The 19,007-nt window shown below is 42.4% G+C and overlaps 1 protein-coding gene across 2 annotated transcripts; it reads left to right on the top strand.

Annotated features, from left to right (window-relative positions):
- The first annotated feature begins 1,249 nt into the window (after positions 1 to 1,249).
- pnpla8 (patatin-like phospholipase domain containing 8) lies at positions 1,250 to 18,115 on the top strand. Of its 2 annotated transcripts, none has more exons than XM_071914537.2 (10): positions 1,250 to 1,301; positions 2,603 to 3,764; positions 4,842 to 4,991; positions 5,819 to 5,970; positions 6,351 to 6,445; positions 6,734 to 6,905; positions 7,163 to 7,220; positions 7,578 to 7,772; positions 15,748 to 15,943; positions 16,620 to 18,115. In XM_071914537.2, the coding sequence occupies exons 2-10, from the start codon at positions 2,787 to 2,789 to the stop codon at positions 16,892 to 16,894; spliced, it is 2,271 nt and encodes a 756-aa protein (XP_071770638.2). In that variant the 5' UTR covers positions 1,250 to 1,301; positions 2,603 to 2,786; the 3' UTR covers positions 16,895 to 18,115. The 2 variants fall into 2 exon arrangements, with proteins under 2 accessions (XP_071770638.2, XP_071770639.2); XM_071914538.2 differs by lacking the exon at positions 1,250 to 1,301 and adding an exon at positions 1,879 to 2,020.
- The last annotated feature ends 892 nt before the right edge of the window (positions 18,116 to 19,007 follow it).

Raw genomic sequence — 19,007 nt, 5'->3', positions numbered from 1 at the left:
GAAAAGCCACACAGGCACTCCCACACCTTTTAACCTTTAGCAGGGCAGCCACCTACCTGGATCTGAGGAATGATAGACGTATGATTATCATTACCACCTGACCCACCGGTATGTTCACACAGCACTGGAGTGCACTGGAGTGCCACGAAAATCAAGCCCACGTGAGAATAATAGGTGATCTTATATAACTCAACTTTTGCAAGCTGTGATTCAGTCTGTTTGATCTTGCCTGCTAGATGATAGGCATGTGAACTGCTGTGCCTGTATTCACACTGCCGATTATGTTCATGTATTTGTGCCTTGTGCTCATTGAAGAGCGCTGTGCCGCCCCACGTACTTTGCAGCAATTTATGAACAAATGCCTTGCACAATTGGGAATGATTGACAACAAGTGTGTGTGTGTGTGTGTGTGTGTGTGTGTGTTCAGAAAGAGAGAGAGGGAGGGAGACAGAATCAAATTAATGAGTATGTAGTTCATAGTGCATTGTATTAGGTATTGCATGGCGTCATACAGCCTCCATGGATATGAATTCTAAAGGCATCCTGCTGCAAAGGCACATTATCTCAGAGACACATTTTCAAGATCATGCAGATGTTACTCTGTCGCATACATATATTGTGAGTCAGAGTCTTTTTTTTTTTTTATAGGTGCTAACTGAAATCGACACAGACTGAGACCATGGGAAGCTAAAATCGTTTTTTACCATATTACCCAAGTAAACAGGCCATTGCCTTCATGAAGTCTGTGTGAAATCATTGATTACTTCAAGCCAAGAACAGCCCTGACTGAGATCTTGCAAACCTAAACGCCTCACTACACAGACACATGTTTTCTGGCTATAGTTATCTGTTCTACAAACAAATGGTCATAGGAATAAATTAACAATAGCATACTTTACACGAGTTCAGGAATTCAGTGGCATTTACACAAAACTCAAATTCCAGTGTGACAACTGAATCAACTGCTCTCCATGGTGCTGAAATAGTCAACTTACCTGGTGACTTTTAACTAACAGTATTCAGACTGACCTCAATGTAAAGGGCTATAAAATGGAAATTATTTGTATATTATACATGCTATTGATATTGGATGTCAATATTTTAATCGTTATGTCTAACTCCGCAATAAAAATATATGTACTTCTTATCCCAAAGATATTTTTGCCGACATCTAGTGTGAAAAATAAATCTTACAGGGCACGGTACGTCACTTCCTCTCTTCTTCCTGTTTATTTTTTTCTAGGCGGCACCACACTAAATGAAACGTTTCAATAAGAAAAAAGGGGCCCGTGTTTCGTAAGGTAAGAAGATGACAATTGTTTTATTTTGTAAATTTGTGTTGCATCAGATGAACTGACAATGTGATATCCAGTTGTTAGCTAGACTGGTGGTTAATATGGGTTTGTTGCTCAGTGGGCACATTGGCAAGTGCCTGGCTGGCTAGCTAGCTAGCTAGCTTCACCTGCCCGGTGTATTCTGTAATACAGGGGTGTGTGTAACGTTAGGTCCTGCAAAAGTCTTCAACTAAAACTTATCTAAACGAAGGTCTTAAATATGTTTAAATAAAGCATTTTAAATCCTAAATTCATTCTGAGGTCTTCAAAATGTTTTGGTTTCCCTGATGTGCTTCGGCATTTCTAGTGACAAATCGGACCCACGTTTGATGAAACTTGCAGACATCCTGTTACATAGCTTTAAGTTTGTTTAGAAGTCCAGTATGCTACAGAGCAAAGCCTTGCTCTCAACGACGTCCGTCAACCACTTCTCTCTGAACCTGGTTTTCCCTGGCGTGTGCACCAACTTGTTGGACTCTACCACGAAGGACACCTCCACCGGTGAAGTCTCGGGTTTCGCCTTGGGTATGTCGATGACGAAGCCGACACAAACTGTCCCCTTGGGAATCGGCCTCCGCGGGGTCGGGATGCTCCAGCGGGCCCGGTAGTGGTGGAAGGTGTGGTGCTCCTCTTCGTCTGTCCGGAGGAAGTCCAGACTGAAAAGCCAGCTGGGATGCACTTCCCAGGTGCGCATATACTCCTCGATCTGCTGCTTTCCCACGTCGACGGTGAAGTCCTTGCAAGTGACCCAGTTGACATTTCTCATCTCATAGTCGGGAAGGTTATCCTCTAACGTCTTCATGACCGCAAGGCGTGCTCTTTCCAGCGCGTTGTTTACAAGTTCATCCACTGTGGCACTCAGACTGGATGACGGTCGCTCTTCTTCCATTTTGCCCTTGCACTATCTCTCTGCTGCATGAGATACTGTTATCTGAGATCTAGTCAAATGCCCTCCTTTCACAACTGTTCAGCAATAACTTGCAAAGGTGATGCAAATATCAGTGTACAGTACTTTTATAGACTGGAGGGTTTAAGTTGTTATTTTGTGGAAGTAAGTATTAAATATCCAGTGTTGTTGTTTTGGGAGGTTGCTATGGCTACCATGGAAGGGGAGTATGGGTAGAAGGGCTGATGGAGCCCTCTGTTGGCCCTCTTTTCACTTACAGTGTATCACATTGATTCCCATAAAATAAAAGGGGGTTTCTTTCTTTTTATATTATCTGTGCTGACTATCTCTTGAAATTATTTATATTCCATTCTTTTTTCAGATAACAGTGGACCAGAATTTTCCACCCAAATGAAAATCCTACGAAACCTGCTGTAGCCCGTGGGATGTTGCCTACCAGGATGGTACATTATTATACATGGTCACCGCAAGCATAGTCCGTAGGCCTAACTACTGTTATACAGCTTTCAACCCACCATTGATGTTCCCTGTGAGCCAGCAGACGCATGTCGCGGATCAGGACCACGCTGGACAGTGTCACCAAGGCGGTTGGCAGCACTGACCTCATCTCCAAGTTCTCCCGCCTCAAGCCTAGTAGTGCTATGGTTGGAGGTGCCCATGTGGTCAAAGCAGAGCCTGTAGCCTCCAACAACACAGATACTGCCACGCCAATTGAAGCCAGCGAAACCACCATGAAACCACCAGAAGAAGACCAGAAGAAAGTAGTAGAGGAAGAGTCGGACAAGCAACAGCAGCGAGTTACAGAAAAGCCTTTTGTTGCCACCAAGACGTCCAAACCCAGTTTAGCGGCAGCGGCTAGTGCGTCTGCAGCGAGCTCTTCCTCGACCGTGGCCAAACAGACTTTGCAGCTGTTTCACCCGGCAGCTCTCTCAGCCAACATGGACGAGACCTACAACACTCTGGCTCAGCACGTCAACAGTTACTTTGGCACCAGCACACACACACAGGGGGACAACGACCACGACAGGCCGCAGCAGCAGCAGCACAGTGAAGGGGAAGCTCCTGTTTCTGAGCCTGTCCTCGCCCCTGCACCTCAGAGCACTGAAAACCACATTCCTATTTTGTCTCCAGTGGCAGAGGCTAAGTCTATTGAAACAGCTACTACCTCTCCTCCCCCTCCCCCTGCCCCCGAGAACGTCACCCCTCCGACAGAGATCCCCTCTTCAGATACCTCTGCAACAGAAAGTGCGGCTCAGTCCGCCCCTGAGCCTTCTACCTCCCCTAAGAAAGGCTTCACCCACTATCTGTCCTACCCTCGGCCCAGCGTCCAGGCGTTCGTCGGCAGCTACATCGCACCTCTGGTCCCCAAGTTCAGAAGCGATTCCAAAAGCATAACAGCCGAGAAAGATAAGTCTCCATCGTCCGCTGTGGAAGAGGCCGGTGAGAAGCCAGAGGAGAAGACAGAGAGTGAGGAGGAGAAAAAAGAGAAGGCCAAGCAACTGCGGCTGAGTCAAAGAGAGAAGGTAGGATACTCATATAGGTTCTAATCCAGTGCTGGGAGCAATCATTAGTTAAGTGTGATAAAACACAGAAGTGAAGTGGTGGCAAAACACAGAAAGAAAAGGGGAAAATACAATAGGTGCAAGTGAGACAAAAAAAACAACAACTCAAAAACAAGATGATAAGAACATCTATGCTTCTGTTTATTTCCACTGAACTGTTTGGGTTTTGGACTGTTGATGGTTTCTGAATTTATAGAGATTAGCCTATTGTTTACTATGATTTCACCTATTACATTTCAGTCATTCAAGAGAGATGGAGGTGAAGGGGAGGAGACAGTCTAAAGGATTTTTAAGCCTTGAGAAAATGGAGGAAGTGATTGTGCAAAAGGGCATGCAATTCAATGTAACAGTGTTCCTTGCAAATCTGGAAACATGGAAAATTAATTTGATAATTCCAATTTACAGGTTTTCAAAAGTTTGGGAATTCCACAAAGAGTTTGGAAAAGGATGGAAAAATATTACTGTTCAGTTCCAATATATAGCCTACTGAATGTACCAAATATTAGTCACATCTTCCTGATATTGAGTTGCAGTCCCTTTTGCACAATCCACATCTCAGTTGTCTCAAAGCTTAAAAATCCTTCTCTAACTCATCTGCTTCTCTTTATCTACATCTCCTCCTTTGAGATTGGTATAGAATTAATAAGGGAAATCAATAAGAGATAATGGCTTTTACCTGGATTCACCTTATCAGTGTACTTCATGAAAAGAGTAAGTGTCCCTAATATATATGTGCATTCAGTTTACATTGACTGCACATTTTACAGTACATAGTTGTACACCCATTGTCATTTCACATGTTGTGGTATTTGTTGAAGAATAGTCTTCAGCCATAGACTGATATGGACAGATTAATAGCCATATTGTCCAGCCACTTTCACCATAGATCATATTGAAAACTGAGCAAAATCTTCAAATCTGGAGGTCTGGAAAAAGTATGGAGTGTTTTAATGGAAAATGTGTAGGAGCCGTGATATTAAGAGGATGGTCCTTGCATTTTGCACACTCACTTCACATGGGGGTATGTTCCTCCTGCAGATCATAGCCAGGGTGAGTGTAGACAACAGGACCAGAGCGCTGGTGAAAGGCCTGCAGAGGGTCACCGACGTCAAGCTCCTTACCAGTCGAGTGGAGGAGCTCAGCTATCATCTCCTGGAGTTCCCCGAGACCCGAGGTGTGGCCATCAAGGTTAGTGTGTGTTTTGGTGGCTGTGCATTTGTTAAGGCTGCACGATATTGACAAAAAATTTCTGTCGTGATTTTTTTCCTGACTATTGTGATTTCAATATGACACAGATTTTCTCCACAATTAAGTTTTTTAGTGTTTAAATAAAATAAGGGTGCAGGAAGATGAGATACTGACGCTTAAGATTAGCTTAGTTTGGACAAAGATTTTCTGTGACATGTAACTTGATTTGTAGCTTTAGTATCCGTGTGCTTTGGTGATTGTGAGATGAGATAATACATCAATGTCAGAATCTTCTTTATACTTTGCTCCCCAAACAGCTCAGTTTCACATCAAATATCACTTCCCCTGTGATAGGAGGCTCCCTGGAATACCTTTAGCCTTTCGTAATTGGAAAATTGCATTAGTGCAATGTTGTGTGTGTGTGTGTCTGTTTTTTTTATTGTGTATAGCCCTATTTGACAGTCAGACCTTAAACAGAACAGCAGTTATACCACACAGTAATTTCTGGCTGTATGACACTCCGGATTACAGCGGAGAAGAATAAAATCAGAATGTCATTACTGGCCCTAAAGGACTATAGTTTTCTCAGTAAATGAACACACTGCTGTACATTACCGCCAATATAGTCAGTATTTGCACCCCAAGATTATTTACACTTGCTGTATGGATTATTGGGAGTCCGAAAACAATCTCCACTGTTTGTGTTAATGATAAAGGTGTTCAGGTTTGCATCCTATTGTCATGTACTTTCTGGTTCCTCATTTCACATCTTCTTGCAAAATTCATCCATGCATTAAAACACCTCTGCCTGGTCTTCCTGACTCTAGGAGAGCGTGCTGCCCTGCCTGCTGCGTTTGCGCCAGGCCAGAGACCTTCCTCTCCAAGCTGCTGTCAGAGAGGCGCTGGCCCTGGTGGGCTACACCGACCCAGTCAAAGGCAGAGGAATTCGGGTCCTGGCCATAGACGGAGGGGGAACACGGTAAAGCTATTCTGGAAATAAAATTCCATTTCAAAATAATAATCTGTGACATTTTCATATATATATACTGTTTTATATATATATGTATACACACTGTATATATATATATATAAAACTGTTTTCTTACTCTTTATTGGCGAGAAAAAATCTGATCTCAAGACTAAAATATAAGACTAAATTACTTGTTAAGAAGGATTATACTCTAGTTTAGCTAATTACTGACAGATTGTGGTGCTGTAAGAGAAAATGCAAAGAAACCACTTCCATTATAGGGCAAAGTGGTCAAGGCCACTTCATTGTGTTTAGAGCGATGGTTCAAAGCATTATGTGGTGCGTCATGTTGTGGGTAAAGTTGTTAAATGTTTGCGTCTTGGTTGCAGAGGACTGGTGGCCCTGCAGACTCTCTATAAACTGCAGAGCCTGACGGGAAAACCTATCCACCAGCTCTTTGACTACATCTGTGGAGTCAGCACAGGTACACTACTACCACTGCTTGTTGTTTGTCATTTCTTTACTCTCATATAGCTTATCCTCTAACCCTGACCCATATTGATTAGAAGCAGAGAACAATGTGTAAGCAGAATACCAAACATAGTCTTTTTTGTGTGGATTCATTCAAAGGAGCCAATACTGCCCCCTTCATCTCAAATAAGAGGGATTGCTGTCATAATTTGTGCTAATAAGAAGGATGCCAGCCCCTTTAATTGCCCCTCAAGTCACCCCTTGCACACTGGCACGTCACCCTCGCCCCTCTCTCTGCTAGGCGCCATCCTGGCCTTCATGCTGGGTGTGTTCCAGATCCCACTGGAGGAGTGCGAGGACATGTACAGGAAGCTGGGCTCGGACGTCTTCAAGCAGAACGTCATTGTTGGCACCGTCAAGATGGGCTGGAGCCACGCCTTCTACGACAGTGAAGTCTGGGAAAACATCCTCAAGTCAGTCTGCGGGACTCTTTCCATCTTCCTTCTGTCTTTATCATTCATTCTTCCCTTCATTCTGTGATTACCCCCGTCCATCTTTTCCTGATTCCTTACCTTGGTCATTCATTGATTCCTTCGTTCCCTCTTTGATTTCTTCCTACTTTCCTTCTTTGCCTACAGTCTTTTCTTCCTTCCTACTATTAGTAATAACCGATTTCAAAGGGACTGGTGATGTCAAATTTGTCTTTAGTTTGTCTTTGTATTTTCCTTAGGGAACGGATGGGTGAGGGGCTTATGGTTGAGAGTGCCAGGAACACAAACTGCCCTAAAGTAAGCCCTATTTCTTCTAAGCACTACAGTATGTGGACAAATGTTTAATTTGTGCATGGATAAATCCTATTTGAGCTGAGCCTGTTCATAGACACACACACACACACACACACACTCTCTCTCTCTCTCTCTCTCTCTCTCTCTCTCTCTCTCTCTCTCTCTCTCTCTCTCTCTCTCACCTCAGATCTTAAAATTTATGATGTGCTTGTGGTTTTTATCTCTCATTTTTATCTGTACTTTTGTCCTTTGTTTTCTGTAAAGCACTTTGGGAACACACCTGTTTGTGAAAATTCCTTTTTAAATAAAAATGACTTGGCATGTTCCTCCGTTAATGTGCTTACTGTATCTGGCCACCAGGTGTCAGCAGTGAGCACCATTGTGAACAGGGGTCTGCCTCTGAAGGCCTATGTGTTCAGGAACTACAGGCTCATGCCGGGGGTGAGATCCCACTACCTTGGCGACTGCAAACACAAAATGTGGCAGGCCATCCGGGCCTCGTCTGCCGCCCCAGGCTACTTCCAGGAATTTGTCCTGGGAAAAGACCTCCACCAGGTATGAAATGGAACTAAGAGGGATGAGAAAGGCCTTTGTTTAGCTCAGTTCAATTGAGTTTAGCTATTTGAACATATAACTAATAAAACATAGCAAAAAGAGGAAAGAATGACAATTTTCTGCAGATTAGATAAAAAAAAACAAGTGCTCATGATTATTGAGTATTTTAACTCAAAAGAAACATAAAAAACATAAAAGAAAGAAACATAAATCCAAAACAATTCCAAATCAAGATGACATACAAAAACACAATTGACTAGGATAACAGAAAATGATGACAACTGCTAACAGATATGATAACAAAACACAGAACAACAGAATGCATAGATAACAAGTGACGTAAATAAATAATGAAAAGGAAAAAACAAATCCGATGTCATCTCCTGTCTGCATTGCTGACTCTCTGAAGCACTAATTCCCTCTAGCTTCACCCATAGATAAGACATAAAAATCACAGGTCTTCCCTTTGAAAAGAACCTCAATTCAGTATGTAGAGGCTATTTTCCCTGGACCAGTAGTGTTCATGACCTAGGCAATGTGATCCTCAGCGATAAAATATAATACTCTATTAAACATTTATGTTAATTGTATCAACAATATTAGGTGTTGCCACGTAATTGCCACATGTGTGTGCTGGCGAATTATTTTCCTCAGAAGAGTTGGAAGCATCCTTTTATATCAGTATTAACAATGACTCAGATTACTCAGCCAATGATCTCCAGAGCCACATCTCTCTGAGAGGGCCTAGTTGAGTGTGAGAGAGCAATTTCCTTGCAGTCTTACCAATCAATACACTTCCACTATGGTGCTACATTTCCTAAGAGGCTATGCCAAAGACAGATGCCTTTAACTGCTCTGTGTGTGTGTGTGTGTGTGTGTGTGTGTGTGTGTACATCTATGTGTGTACGTTAGTGTTATTATTTAGATCCCCTAACCTTGAAAGCAATCTCCTAATTGGCACAAACATCTCTGCTGAGAGATGTAGAGAGAGAGAGAGAGAGAGAGAGAGATGTAGAGAGAGAGGGAGAGAGAGCCCTTGGTCTTATAACTCAGCCTACCTTCCTGGAGGGAAATGGGAAGAGCTTCTGATTCTCCATGAAAGAGAATATCCGACTGGGCTCTTGTCCATCAGACAGCCGTCGTCCGAGGAGATGTTTCAGCTGGCCCACACTGTGGAAAGATACATGATCTTGCAGTGTCTCAGTAAGTGTGGGCAGTTTGGCCTACTAGTGTTGTGACAATAGCCGAAATTTCAATACTGCTTCCATACCCTTGCGAAATATTGAATTCAATATTGAATTATATGAATGTTTGATGGTTTCACCAAATGTTTTCTGCAAGCTGAAATTCCATTTCAGAGTCACCTTCAGAGTGTGTAAATGTGCAGATTGGAATATCTAACAGAAGGATTGGAATTGACAGACCGCAGTCTGGCTCTTGACAGTGGACTGCAGCAAAGTTCAACAGAGTCAAACAGTTGAAAACGTGGCAACAGTGTCAAACAGTCCACCGTGTCTTGAACTGAATCCCAGTCCACTTAAACTAGTGGACAAAACTGGTGAAATACGGAACTATTTCACTTGACAGCTGACAAAAAACAGACAAAAACAGACACCCAATCTGTATCTGTATCTGTGCAAAAGTTGCTAAAAAGATGTCCAAGTCAAGTGAACTAACACATTGGTGGATGTTTTTGTGGGTTTTTTTGCCGTGATATCATAGTATGTATCAATCGTATGACATTTTTAGATATTAAACTTTTAGATATTAAACTTCTGTAACAAAAGGTCACAGGTTTAATCCCCACGTCTGGCCTTAAATGTGCCACCCCAGTGCTGTGGTGTTCAGTCCTGGTCCAGAGTACTGCTGGTTTTCTGTCCAACCAGGTAGTTCATTGTATTCATCTCGCATCCCAGTTGTAAAATAGTGCCTGATTAAATGGCTAGAATGAAACCAGCAGGGCTGTGGGCCCTGAGGACCAAGATTGAAAACCACTGCCCTAGTGGAGGTCTATTGATTGGTCAGACTGCAAGAAAATGGCTCTTCAACACTAAACTAGTGGTGTGAAGAGGACCTCTCTGAGAGAGATGTGGCTGTGGAGATTATAGTTATCTCAGTCATTGCTAATACAGTTATTGCAAATAAAGTTTATTATTATTACAGATATAAAATGGCAGACTAGGGTTCCCCCTGTTTTAGGTATTCCTTCATCAGGACATTTTTATGACCTGACTGATCAGAGTGCTCTCTCTCTTCTTTCTCTCTAAACGCCTACCCGCTCATTCATTGTAAGTCATACTGGATAGGAGCATTAGCTAAATATCTAAAATGCAAATGTGAGTGGCCTGCACTGTAGTGGATACATGATCTCACAATGCTCTGATAAATGTTAAATACATTGGCAATCAGTATTAGATAATGGATCAATCTGATACTTGGCTGCACAGCCTTGTGTTAAAATGCCATCCTAGTGGCTGTCGGCATGTTGAGCCGCACATTACTCCTTTGCATTCTCATATTGACCAGGGACACAGTGCAGTGTATTAGGTCATGGATGGTAGTCCTGCTTCTGTTGAGTCACTGTTGGCTGTGGACGATGCACCTGTGTCACGGAGAGAGAGAGAGAAAGAGAGAAAGAGAGAGAGAGAGAGAGATTAAAAGGGCACTGACTGTTTTCAGGAACTAGGAAGTCAGTGAATGGAAATAAAGCTGCTTTCAACTAGCTACACATAATGGTCCAACTGATTCATGTGGGTCACACACACACACACACACACACAGGCTGACCCATGTAAATAGAGGTAAACAGGTGAGTCCAGAGGAAAAAAAAGACAATCTTCTCTACTTTTTATCTCTGAATGTTATTTCTTTACCTAGAATTTCTCTGTCATCATTCTGGGGACTAGGAATGATCGTGAATCTGAACACCATATTTGACAAAGCATGAATAATTCGTTTTATACAAATATTTGTTTCTTCTGAATTTGTTTGTCCCCATAGTCATGGAGAAAACAAATTTGACTGAAAATAAGATTTAGCTTCTGATATATCTATTTTTTTTTAATTATAATACAAATATTCTTTATGGTTGAACAAGTACAGATACAAATAGTATTCAGTGTTAGTATAGCATCTCCGCTCACCTCTACTGGGGACATGGGAATATTTTTTACATGTATTGCCAGGGTGCTGCGGCTTTGACCCTTACACATTACTGGTCGCTTGTAATGTTTGTTATCTAGGATTTTAAAGTTATTCTGCTGTTGCACTAATTATAAGTCACTCTGGATAAAAGCATCTGCTAAATGGCTAAAATGTAGATGCAGAAGTGGTGTTATTGTAATTTACTTGTTAACACGATGATCTTTTATGCTGTTCGGGTCCGTAAATCATGGCCGACCTCTTGGGAACTGTTCAAATAGAGTTGTTTCAATTTGTTGTTTTTGTAATTTAATTCTTAGGCCAGATGTCTTTAGATGGTCTTTATGGGCAGCAATTAGGCTTAAGCCTTGGCTTCATTTTGATAAAACCTACTTAGGCAAAATTAGCCTTGTCCTTCCATCTAACAAGTATTTTCTCTCCCCTGACATCTCCTAATACAAGAGCCCCGGTAGACAGCCTTTGCAATGTTATAGTCAATAACGGATCCTAATCCCCAATCCCACTTTGCATATTTACCGATCCAAGCCTTGATTCTCCTAGGCAATGAGAATTAAAGCAAACTACTTGTTCTTAGCCTGAGAAGCTATTGACAGCTGCAGTCCCTCTGTGCTTATCCAGATTAGAGCAGGAACCTTTTTTTTTTTTTTTTGGCCAGCCACAGTGACTCATACATCCCAAAATTCATCAGACACTTACTGCTTCGTCAGCCAACTAGTTTTTAAAAATTGAATAGGACTTCCAGATGATGGTTGATTACCACCTAAAGATGCAGAGCATCTTAACAGCCACAGGTAAAATGTACCAACATTTGGCTGATGGCTTTTTCCCACCCTGGTCCCAATGCGTTGGAGGATTGATAGTGGTGCTGTCTGCCTGCCTGTGCCACACCAGGCCCTGTGCCATCTGTAGCTCTGTGGAGCAGTGTCTTAGCTTGGCATACTGCTACTTGGCTAGAGAAGTCCCCCGGCCACAACACCATCCTGAATCTGTTGGCTTGTAAACTGTCTTGTCTTTAGTCTTAGCCTCTGCTACAAAACAAACAAAGTAAGCTCAAGCTCAAAGTAATCAGCTCAGTTAACCTGAACAAAGTTATTTATTGGCTTTAGAAATTTTGGATTTAGAAATCAATCAACAGTTGTCAACCATGTTGCTAGAGTTGATGACCACCACTATGGATAAAGATGTAATTTATAATTTTTATAATTTTCCAAATTTCATTTTTTTTTCTTATATAACTTCCATTCATTTCTAATGCAACTACTGTTTTTCTGCAGTTTGCATGTACATTTGTGTGTGTGTGTGTGTGTGTGTGTGTGTGTGTAATATATTTACATACTTGTGTTCCTATTCACATCTCTGTACAAACGATCTGTTTTGAGTTGTTTCCCATGGCCGTTGGGAAGGAGACAGGGACGGATGGAAAGATGGAGAGTCAATGAGTTGTGTGTGTTGTCCTCCACATTCCTCTTGGAGCTGCACAGTGTTTTCGTCGACAGTTTGAGCTACAGTTGCCACCCACCGGTCTCACCCCCACTCTAGTTTTCAGCACCAGCGGTGATATTTCTCAGGGGAGTTCTGCCGTTGCGGGGGATCAAAAACACACACACACACACACACACACACACAGTGGAGAGAGACTCATTCACAGACTTAATGTAGAGATAGAGTTGACCTATTTCTCACTGCACCGGATTCCTTGGTTATAGCAATCCATTGTTATTGCATCGTAGCCTAATGCCCAGTTCTGACTTTTGGACACACACAATAATGCATTTCAGTAGCATTTGCATCAAGGCATTAATGATGTTAGCAGTCGTTCTATATCTGTGGACTGTGACACACTCACATGTATACACGCCTCCCCAGTGTGCTTGTTATCACAGGCGGCCGAATGGCAAATGAATCTGCCTCAGGTGAATCCAATGCATTACCCCAGCCTCATACGCAGGCAGTCACACACACACACACACACATAAGCATGCGCACACACAAACATACCACGCATGAATCGAGGCACAATATGAGCCCATAGGAGCCTTATTGTCAATACATTCGCTGCCCGTAATAAATTACCTGTGGATGAAACAGACTTTTATGTCCCTCAGCCCTGTGCATCAGCCTTCAGATTCTCACAGTACAGGTGTGAAAAGGGGTGAAAGGGTTTATAACGGTTGCAAAGTCTCTGCAGACATCGGTTACTGCTGCATGCCACAGTCTTGGCACCTAGCCCGAGCTTGTCTCTGAGGCTGGCTTGGTCATCCCATCGCTCATTCCATGTCGTCGGGTGTGCTTGGTTTTTTGTGTTGTGATTGGAAGCGGGCCGGACCTCATTGAGCTACCCTGACCCCGAGGTGAGAGGTCAAATGTCAGAGCTGAGGAGCAGCTGGTGTAAATAGCCTAGTGCCTCGACAGTGCAGACCGTGTTTCAGTATTTCATCAGGCTACATCTGAGAATGAGTTGGGCTTATAATTGGGCAAAGCACGATATGTATTACATTGTCCTGTAATGGTATCAGGGCAGCAGAGTGGGCTTGTTGTTCGAGAGGTTGTCCCATAACTTAATGGTCACAGGTTTGAACCCCACCACAGCCAATGTGTCTATCAACAGATGTGTCCTGACACATTAAGGCCCTACATGTTCAGTCATTGTAAGTTGCTCTGGTTAAGGGCATTAGCTTAATTTGTAGAAATAAAAAAAAAAAAAATGTAACATATCTGGTATATCTTCCAAGCTTTCAGCATGCTTTTTCCTTTTTGTTCCCATTGAGGTTACTACTAGGCACCCATGGTGATTGAGTGTGTTTGCTCTTGTTTCTGTATCGGTTGTTGTTTACTGACATTTGCAAGGCTACTTAGTGTTTGTTTTAGCCCAGAAGGGGGAGAGGATTTAAGCTGTTGGGGTATTTTTCTGCTGCCCACCCCCTGCAGAGAAGTGGAAATGACCTTTACCCTCTGCTCTGCCGGGGGGGATTGGACCTCCTGTGTGCCACACTCTCTCACACAGATAACCATGAGTAGATTATTGTTTTAGTGGATTAATCCTAGCCAAACACACTCCGGGTAGCTTAAAAGCCCTTCAGTGGTTGGATATGATCCAGCACTGGACTTGGGACAGACTGGGAAAGAACAGAGGGCGCTAAACCAGTCCATTCAGCCTGATTTTCCCCTTTCTGTCAGTGTTGGCATCATTTAGGCTGGCAAAGTGCACTACACTCAAACATTAATCCTGAAACATTATTTTGTTAAAAAAAAAAAAAAAGTGAAAAAAAAACAGCTTTTTCTGCCTGTTCTCATACTTGCTCTGCCTGTGAATAACGGGGATTGAAGAAGAAGTGCACTCTTGGTTGAGTGGGGTCGAGAAGCGGGCAGCGGATTCTCTTGTATCTGCCAGATCTGGTTGCCAGCGCAGCACATCTCTGGCCCAGGAGCTTCCGTTACCCCGGCCCGGCTCTGTCGCCCTCGGCCTGCTAGTCCAATTCACCTCATTTGTCCTCACAGGGCCATTTTCACCATAGGGAGAAATCGCATATTAAAACAACAAGCATACATATAAACAGTTACCTATACATAAACAATCAATTTTACATCCAGTGGATTTTGTTTTTATTCTTACTACCTGGATGACTGAACTGAATCTACACAGACAGTAAAAACAGTAAAACAGTAATCTTGACTTTCAGAGGTTACCAGATATGTGCTGTTCTATCATAAAAACAACATATTTGGCGGGTGAAAGTTTTTGAAGCAGCCACAGTGGCCGGTGGATAGAAAAGCTAATTTCCTGCCCTGCCTCAGGTATCTTGTGTATATCCAGTCTTCCTGGAGGTGAGAAGATATCACTGACTGGCCTTAAGCTCTTACACACACACACACACGCACACACACGCATACGCACACGCCCACAATGAGCTGTTTAAAATTCTGCAGGCCCCTGGCAGTATACAACTTAAACTTTCATTACTTTCATTCTGAGCTAGTTAGATGGATCCTGTCAAAGGATGGGAGAATGTCTGTCTGGGGTAGGATTTGGGGTGTAAATACACTCTAGGCATCACACACACACTCACACACACATACAGATCATTGCCAGTTCACTTTACAGTTGGGTTACCTCAGGGTAATTGGCAGGTATCAAAGCAGCAGTGAAAGTTGTCAGTCATGTCACAAGCTCCTTCTCCCGAGCTCATTCTTGCTGCAGGCCGACATGCTTTTAACCCTGATCATTTTTTTCTGTTTTATACTGTTCACGATTTGATTGTCAGAGATTTTGCTTAGACACAAGTCTCATAAAAGTAGCAAGTCTTGTATATCATTGTTTTATTCACAGGTAAAACATTTTTTTGTTGTTTTGTTACGTCTGCCATGTCCAGAACAGTTTCCTGATTTAGTCAAACTGTATGGTGATTCTGTTTTGTCACATTGTAATAAAGCTAAGGGACATGGATTTGGATTGGAAACTCAGATGATTGAACAATCAAGCAAAACCATGGTAGATTAACTAAAACTCCTCTCCTCTCCTGTGCTCCCGTCTTTTTTAACCTTTACTTTACCACTTAAATCTCACTGAGATTAGGAATCTCATTTCCAAGAGATATCTGGCCAATCAAGCAGCATCAGAATCACACATAAAAGTTACAGACAACATAAAAACAGTGTAAATACATAGTATAAATAATTAAAAGTTGAAAGATGCATCAAAATAGTAATTTCTCATCTCCTTTTTTCCTTTTCTATTTCCCTTCCCTTTTCCCTTTTCTATCCCTCCTCTTCCCTTCTCATCTCTTCCCTTCCCTCTCTTTCCCCTCTCCTGTAGGATGGAGGTCTCCTGATAAACAACCCCACAGCGCTGGCCATCCATGAGTGTAAGTGTCTGTGGCCCAACACACCGGTGCAGTGTGTGGTGTCTCTGGGCACCGGCCGTTACGATACGGGGGGCAAGAACAGCGCCACCTACACCAGCCTCAAGGCCAAGCTCACCAACGTCATCAGCAGCGCCACCGATACCGAGGGTAAGGTTACACAATTTTGTGTGTGTGGCTTCCCACATCTGTCCTTCCGACTGGGATTAAACCCACGCACGGTTATTTATAAAGCTCAGATTAGAGGCGTACGGTCACGGACTATGAGATGCGCAGCAGCAGTCGCTGGCTGGCTCAGCGCAGTCTCTTTCAGCGCGGTTTCATCACAGGCCTGGAAAACCTGGGGAAGCATGGAAAATTAACTTGCTAATTTTAAGGTCCTGAAAAGTTTAGGAATTCCTCAAAAAGTCTGAAAAACTGTTGTTCAGTCCCAGTACACACATTTGATATTGTTGTACACCCATTGTCATTTCACATATTACTGTGATAACTGTGATTGTGAAGAATAATCTTCAGCTAAGGATTGACATGGCCTACTCATTTGCCCAACCACTCTTAGCAAATATTACACTGAACACCAACCAAAATCTTAAAATCTAGTCATGAAGTCAAGAAATGTTTAGAAGTCCTATTGAAAGAGCATTGGAGCTGTAACTTTATGCAGAAGAAGGAAAGAGAAAGTAGAATTAAAATGGAAACTTATCTGTAACTGTTGAAACCAAAGTGTTTTTCAGCTATCAAAGTCTTATCACAGAGTCAGTTTTATCAGTGGAATTGCTTTATTGGTATTTCACACCAACTACCCCCCCCTCCATCCTTCTCTCAGAGGTGCACACCATGCTGGACGCTCTCCTGCCCCCTGACACCTACTTCCGCTTCAACCCCCACATGAGCGAGGACATCCCGTTGGACGAGAGCCGGCTGGAGAGGCTGAACTTCCTCAAGAGCGAGGCCGATCGCTACCTGGAGCGCAACGAAGCCAAGCTGAGGAAGGCGGCCAGCGTGCTGAGCCAGGAGAAGAGCGCCATCCAGAGGCTGGCCGAGTGGGCCAAGCTGAAGGCCGACATGTACGAGGGCCTCCCCTTCAGCTCCAAGCTGTAGTTGTTCGCATGGTGGTAGCATGACCACAAGAGAGTACAGTAAGAAGACCTGGCCTGTAAAAACTCCCAAGACCAAGGCCTGATAGAGTAAAAGTTGGAAAAGGAAATAGAACAAATTGGTAAGTGTACTGCACTTTTCCTATTTGGACACTGATGTTTTTTTGGAGCATCTAAACTCTTAATCCTAAGCTTAACCCTCTTGACCACAGTTTGATCATCATGCCTCTAACACATAAAGGACTCTGCGAGACACGTATAATTATGACTTATTTCAAAAAGATGTGACGTAAATAACATGTTAGATAACTGCTATGAGATGAATTGTGTTTGTCCTGTGTAGGACAGGATGTATCTTCTGCAACAGAGACAATATAACATGATATGAAAATAATTAGGCAGGTTTTGATACTTTATAAGGAAATCATAATTGATTGGAAATAGGAAATGTATGTACGTGTATGCAAGCTCATAAAGGTATGAATACTAGACTGGCTAAGAGCTGTTGATTGGTTGATTTGGTTTTGAAGCACACAGGGAAGGTTCTTGCAGCATGACACATGCCAGTGTTATTAGGAATTAATGACATTGTAATAACTGTAGTTATTTTGTAAATAACGGACATATCACTGGTTTTTCATTTGCATCTCATTCCCAGTAACTTGAATGCATTGAAATTCAAAACATAATTTAATAGTTGAAACACTAACATGACTGCCTATTTCTAACACTGTACTGAAGAAAGACTTCATGCACTTTCATTCTTAACTTGTCCATGAAGAATCAAGTGTAAATAATAATTTAAGTGATTATAAATTGTTTAACTGTTCTTGCTTGAGTTTAAGAATATGGAATGACAAAAGCACATGCTTTATTTGTCCTCAATTATGGACCCGGCCGCATTGAAATTTATTCTGATCCTTTGGATAAAAAAAACAAAAAAACAATGATTAATATTATTATCATGGTAAAAAGCACGCTCTACTCTATCTGTGAGTAATGCATTATGGACCATGAGTTGTTTCTGTGGGTTGGTAGTATGAAGCTTTTTTCACTTACCTCTCAGCATGCTCAAGCCTCAATTCCTCAACCCCAGCTTTTGTTAATGTACTGTACACTTTAATGTACTGTACACTTTAATGTACTGTACACTTTTTTAAATTGTGAGAATAGTGAGCCTAATTGCCTTTATTCCTCCCTCCTTCATTGCTTGGTGAAACCTGTAAAAAAACATAACAATTTGTCATGAAAAAATAAAACTTGTTCTCAAAACCATGCTTCAATTTGTGTTCTCTTTTGACCTCTTTGACCTCTTTGCTATTTTTATTATTCCTATTTTATAGAGGTTAGTGGGTTGGGAATATAAGCTATAGAAATATATGTCATGTTATTTGATCTTACTGATGTTGATCTGTCACATTCTGCAACCATAAACCTGACACACACACACACACACACACACATAAAACACAAAGAGCTCCACAATAGAGTTGTCACGAAGGAATGCAAAGTGTCCTCCTATGATGAATTGCTTTTTCCAATTGCAAGCATTGATTTTCTGCTTTATTGTTTTCCTCCCATTGAAGATCCACTGAAATTCCATGGCATTCATTCCTCCCATTCACACTGGCGTCACCCCAATCAACGTGAACAATATGCCACGAGGAGGCATACCTAGAGACCTCCACAACAATGAAAGATGTCAGAAAGATATAGAATAATAATGCCAAGTAAGTTAGTTGATTCACTTCACTCATTCCTCACTGCTGGTTTGAAATTGTCAAACTTGCAACTGATTGATCGATTGATGGGGCGTTTGTTTTCAATGCCAGCTTGATCCTCACCATGATACTGTGGCTGGATGGTGTGCGATGTAGGAGGGCCAGACCGGTGCGATCATGCCTAACCGACAAGGCCTGAGTTATGACCATAATGCCTAAACTTGGCCTTGCTCTGGAATGGTCCTTGGTTCCTCAATGGGTGACAAATCCTACAGGTGCTCGTAAGGGACACTTGAAAGGTGGCGGTGCGTTTGAAAATGCATTCCTGACGGGAACAGGTGCTTGGGAACTGTTGCTAAGGGCCTCTCGGGGACCGGTGAGCTGAAGGGAGTTGTT

This window comes from Centroberyx gerrardi, chromosome 24 (assembly GCF_048128805.1).
Source record: "Centroberyx gerrardi isolate f3 chromosome 24, fCenGer3.hap1.cur.20231027, whole genome shotgun sequence".
In the NCBI taxonomy this organism is placed as follows: Eukaryota; Metazoa; Chordata; class Actinopteri; order Beryciformes; family Berycidae; genus Centroberyx; species Centroberyx gerrardi.
This window is presented reverse-complemented; position numbering and strand designations above follow the sequence as displayed.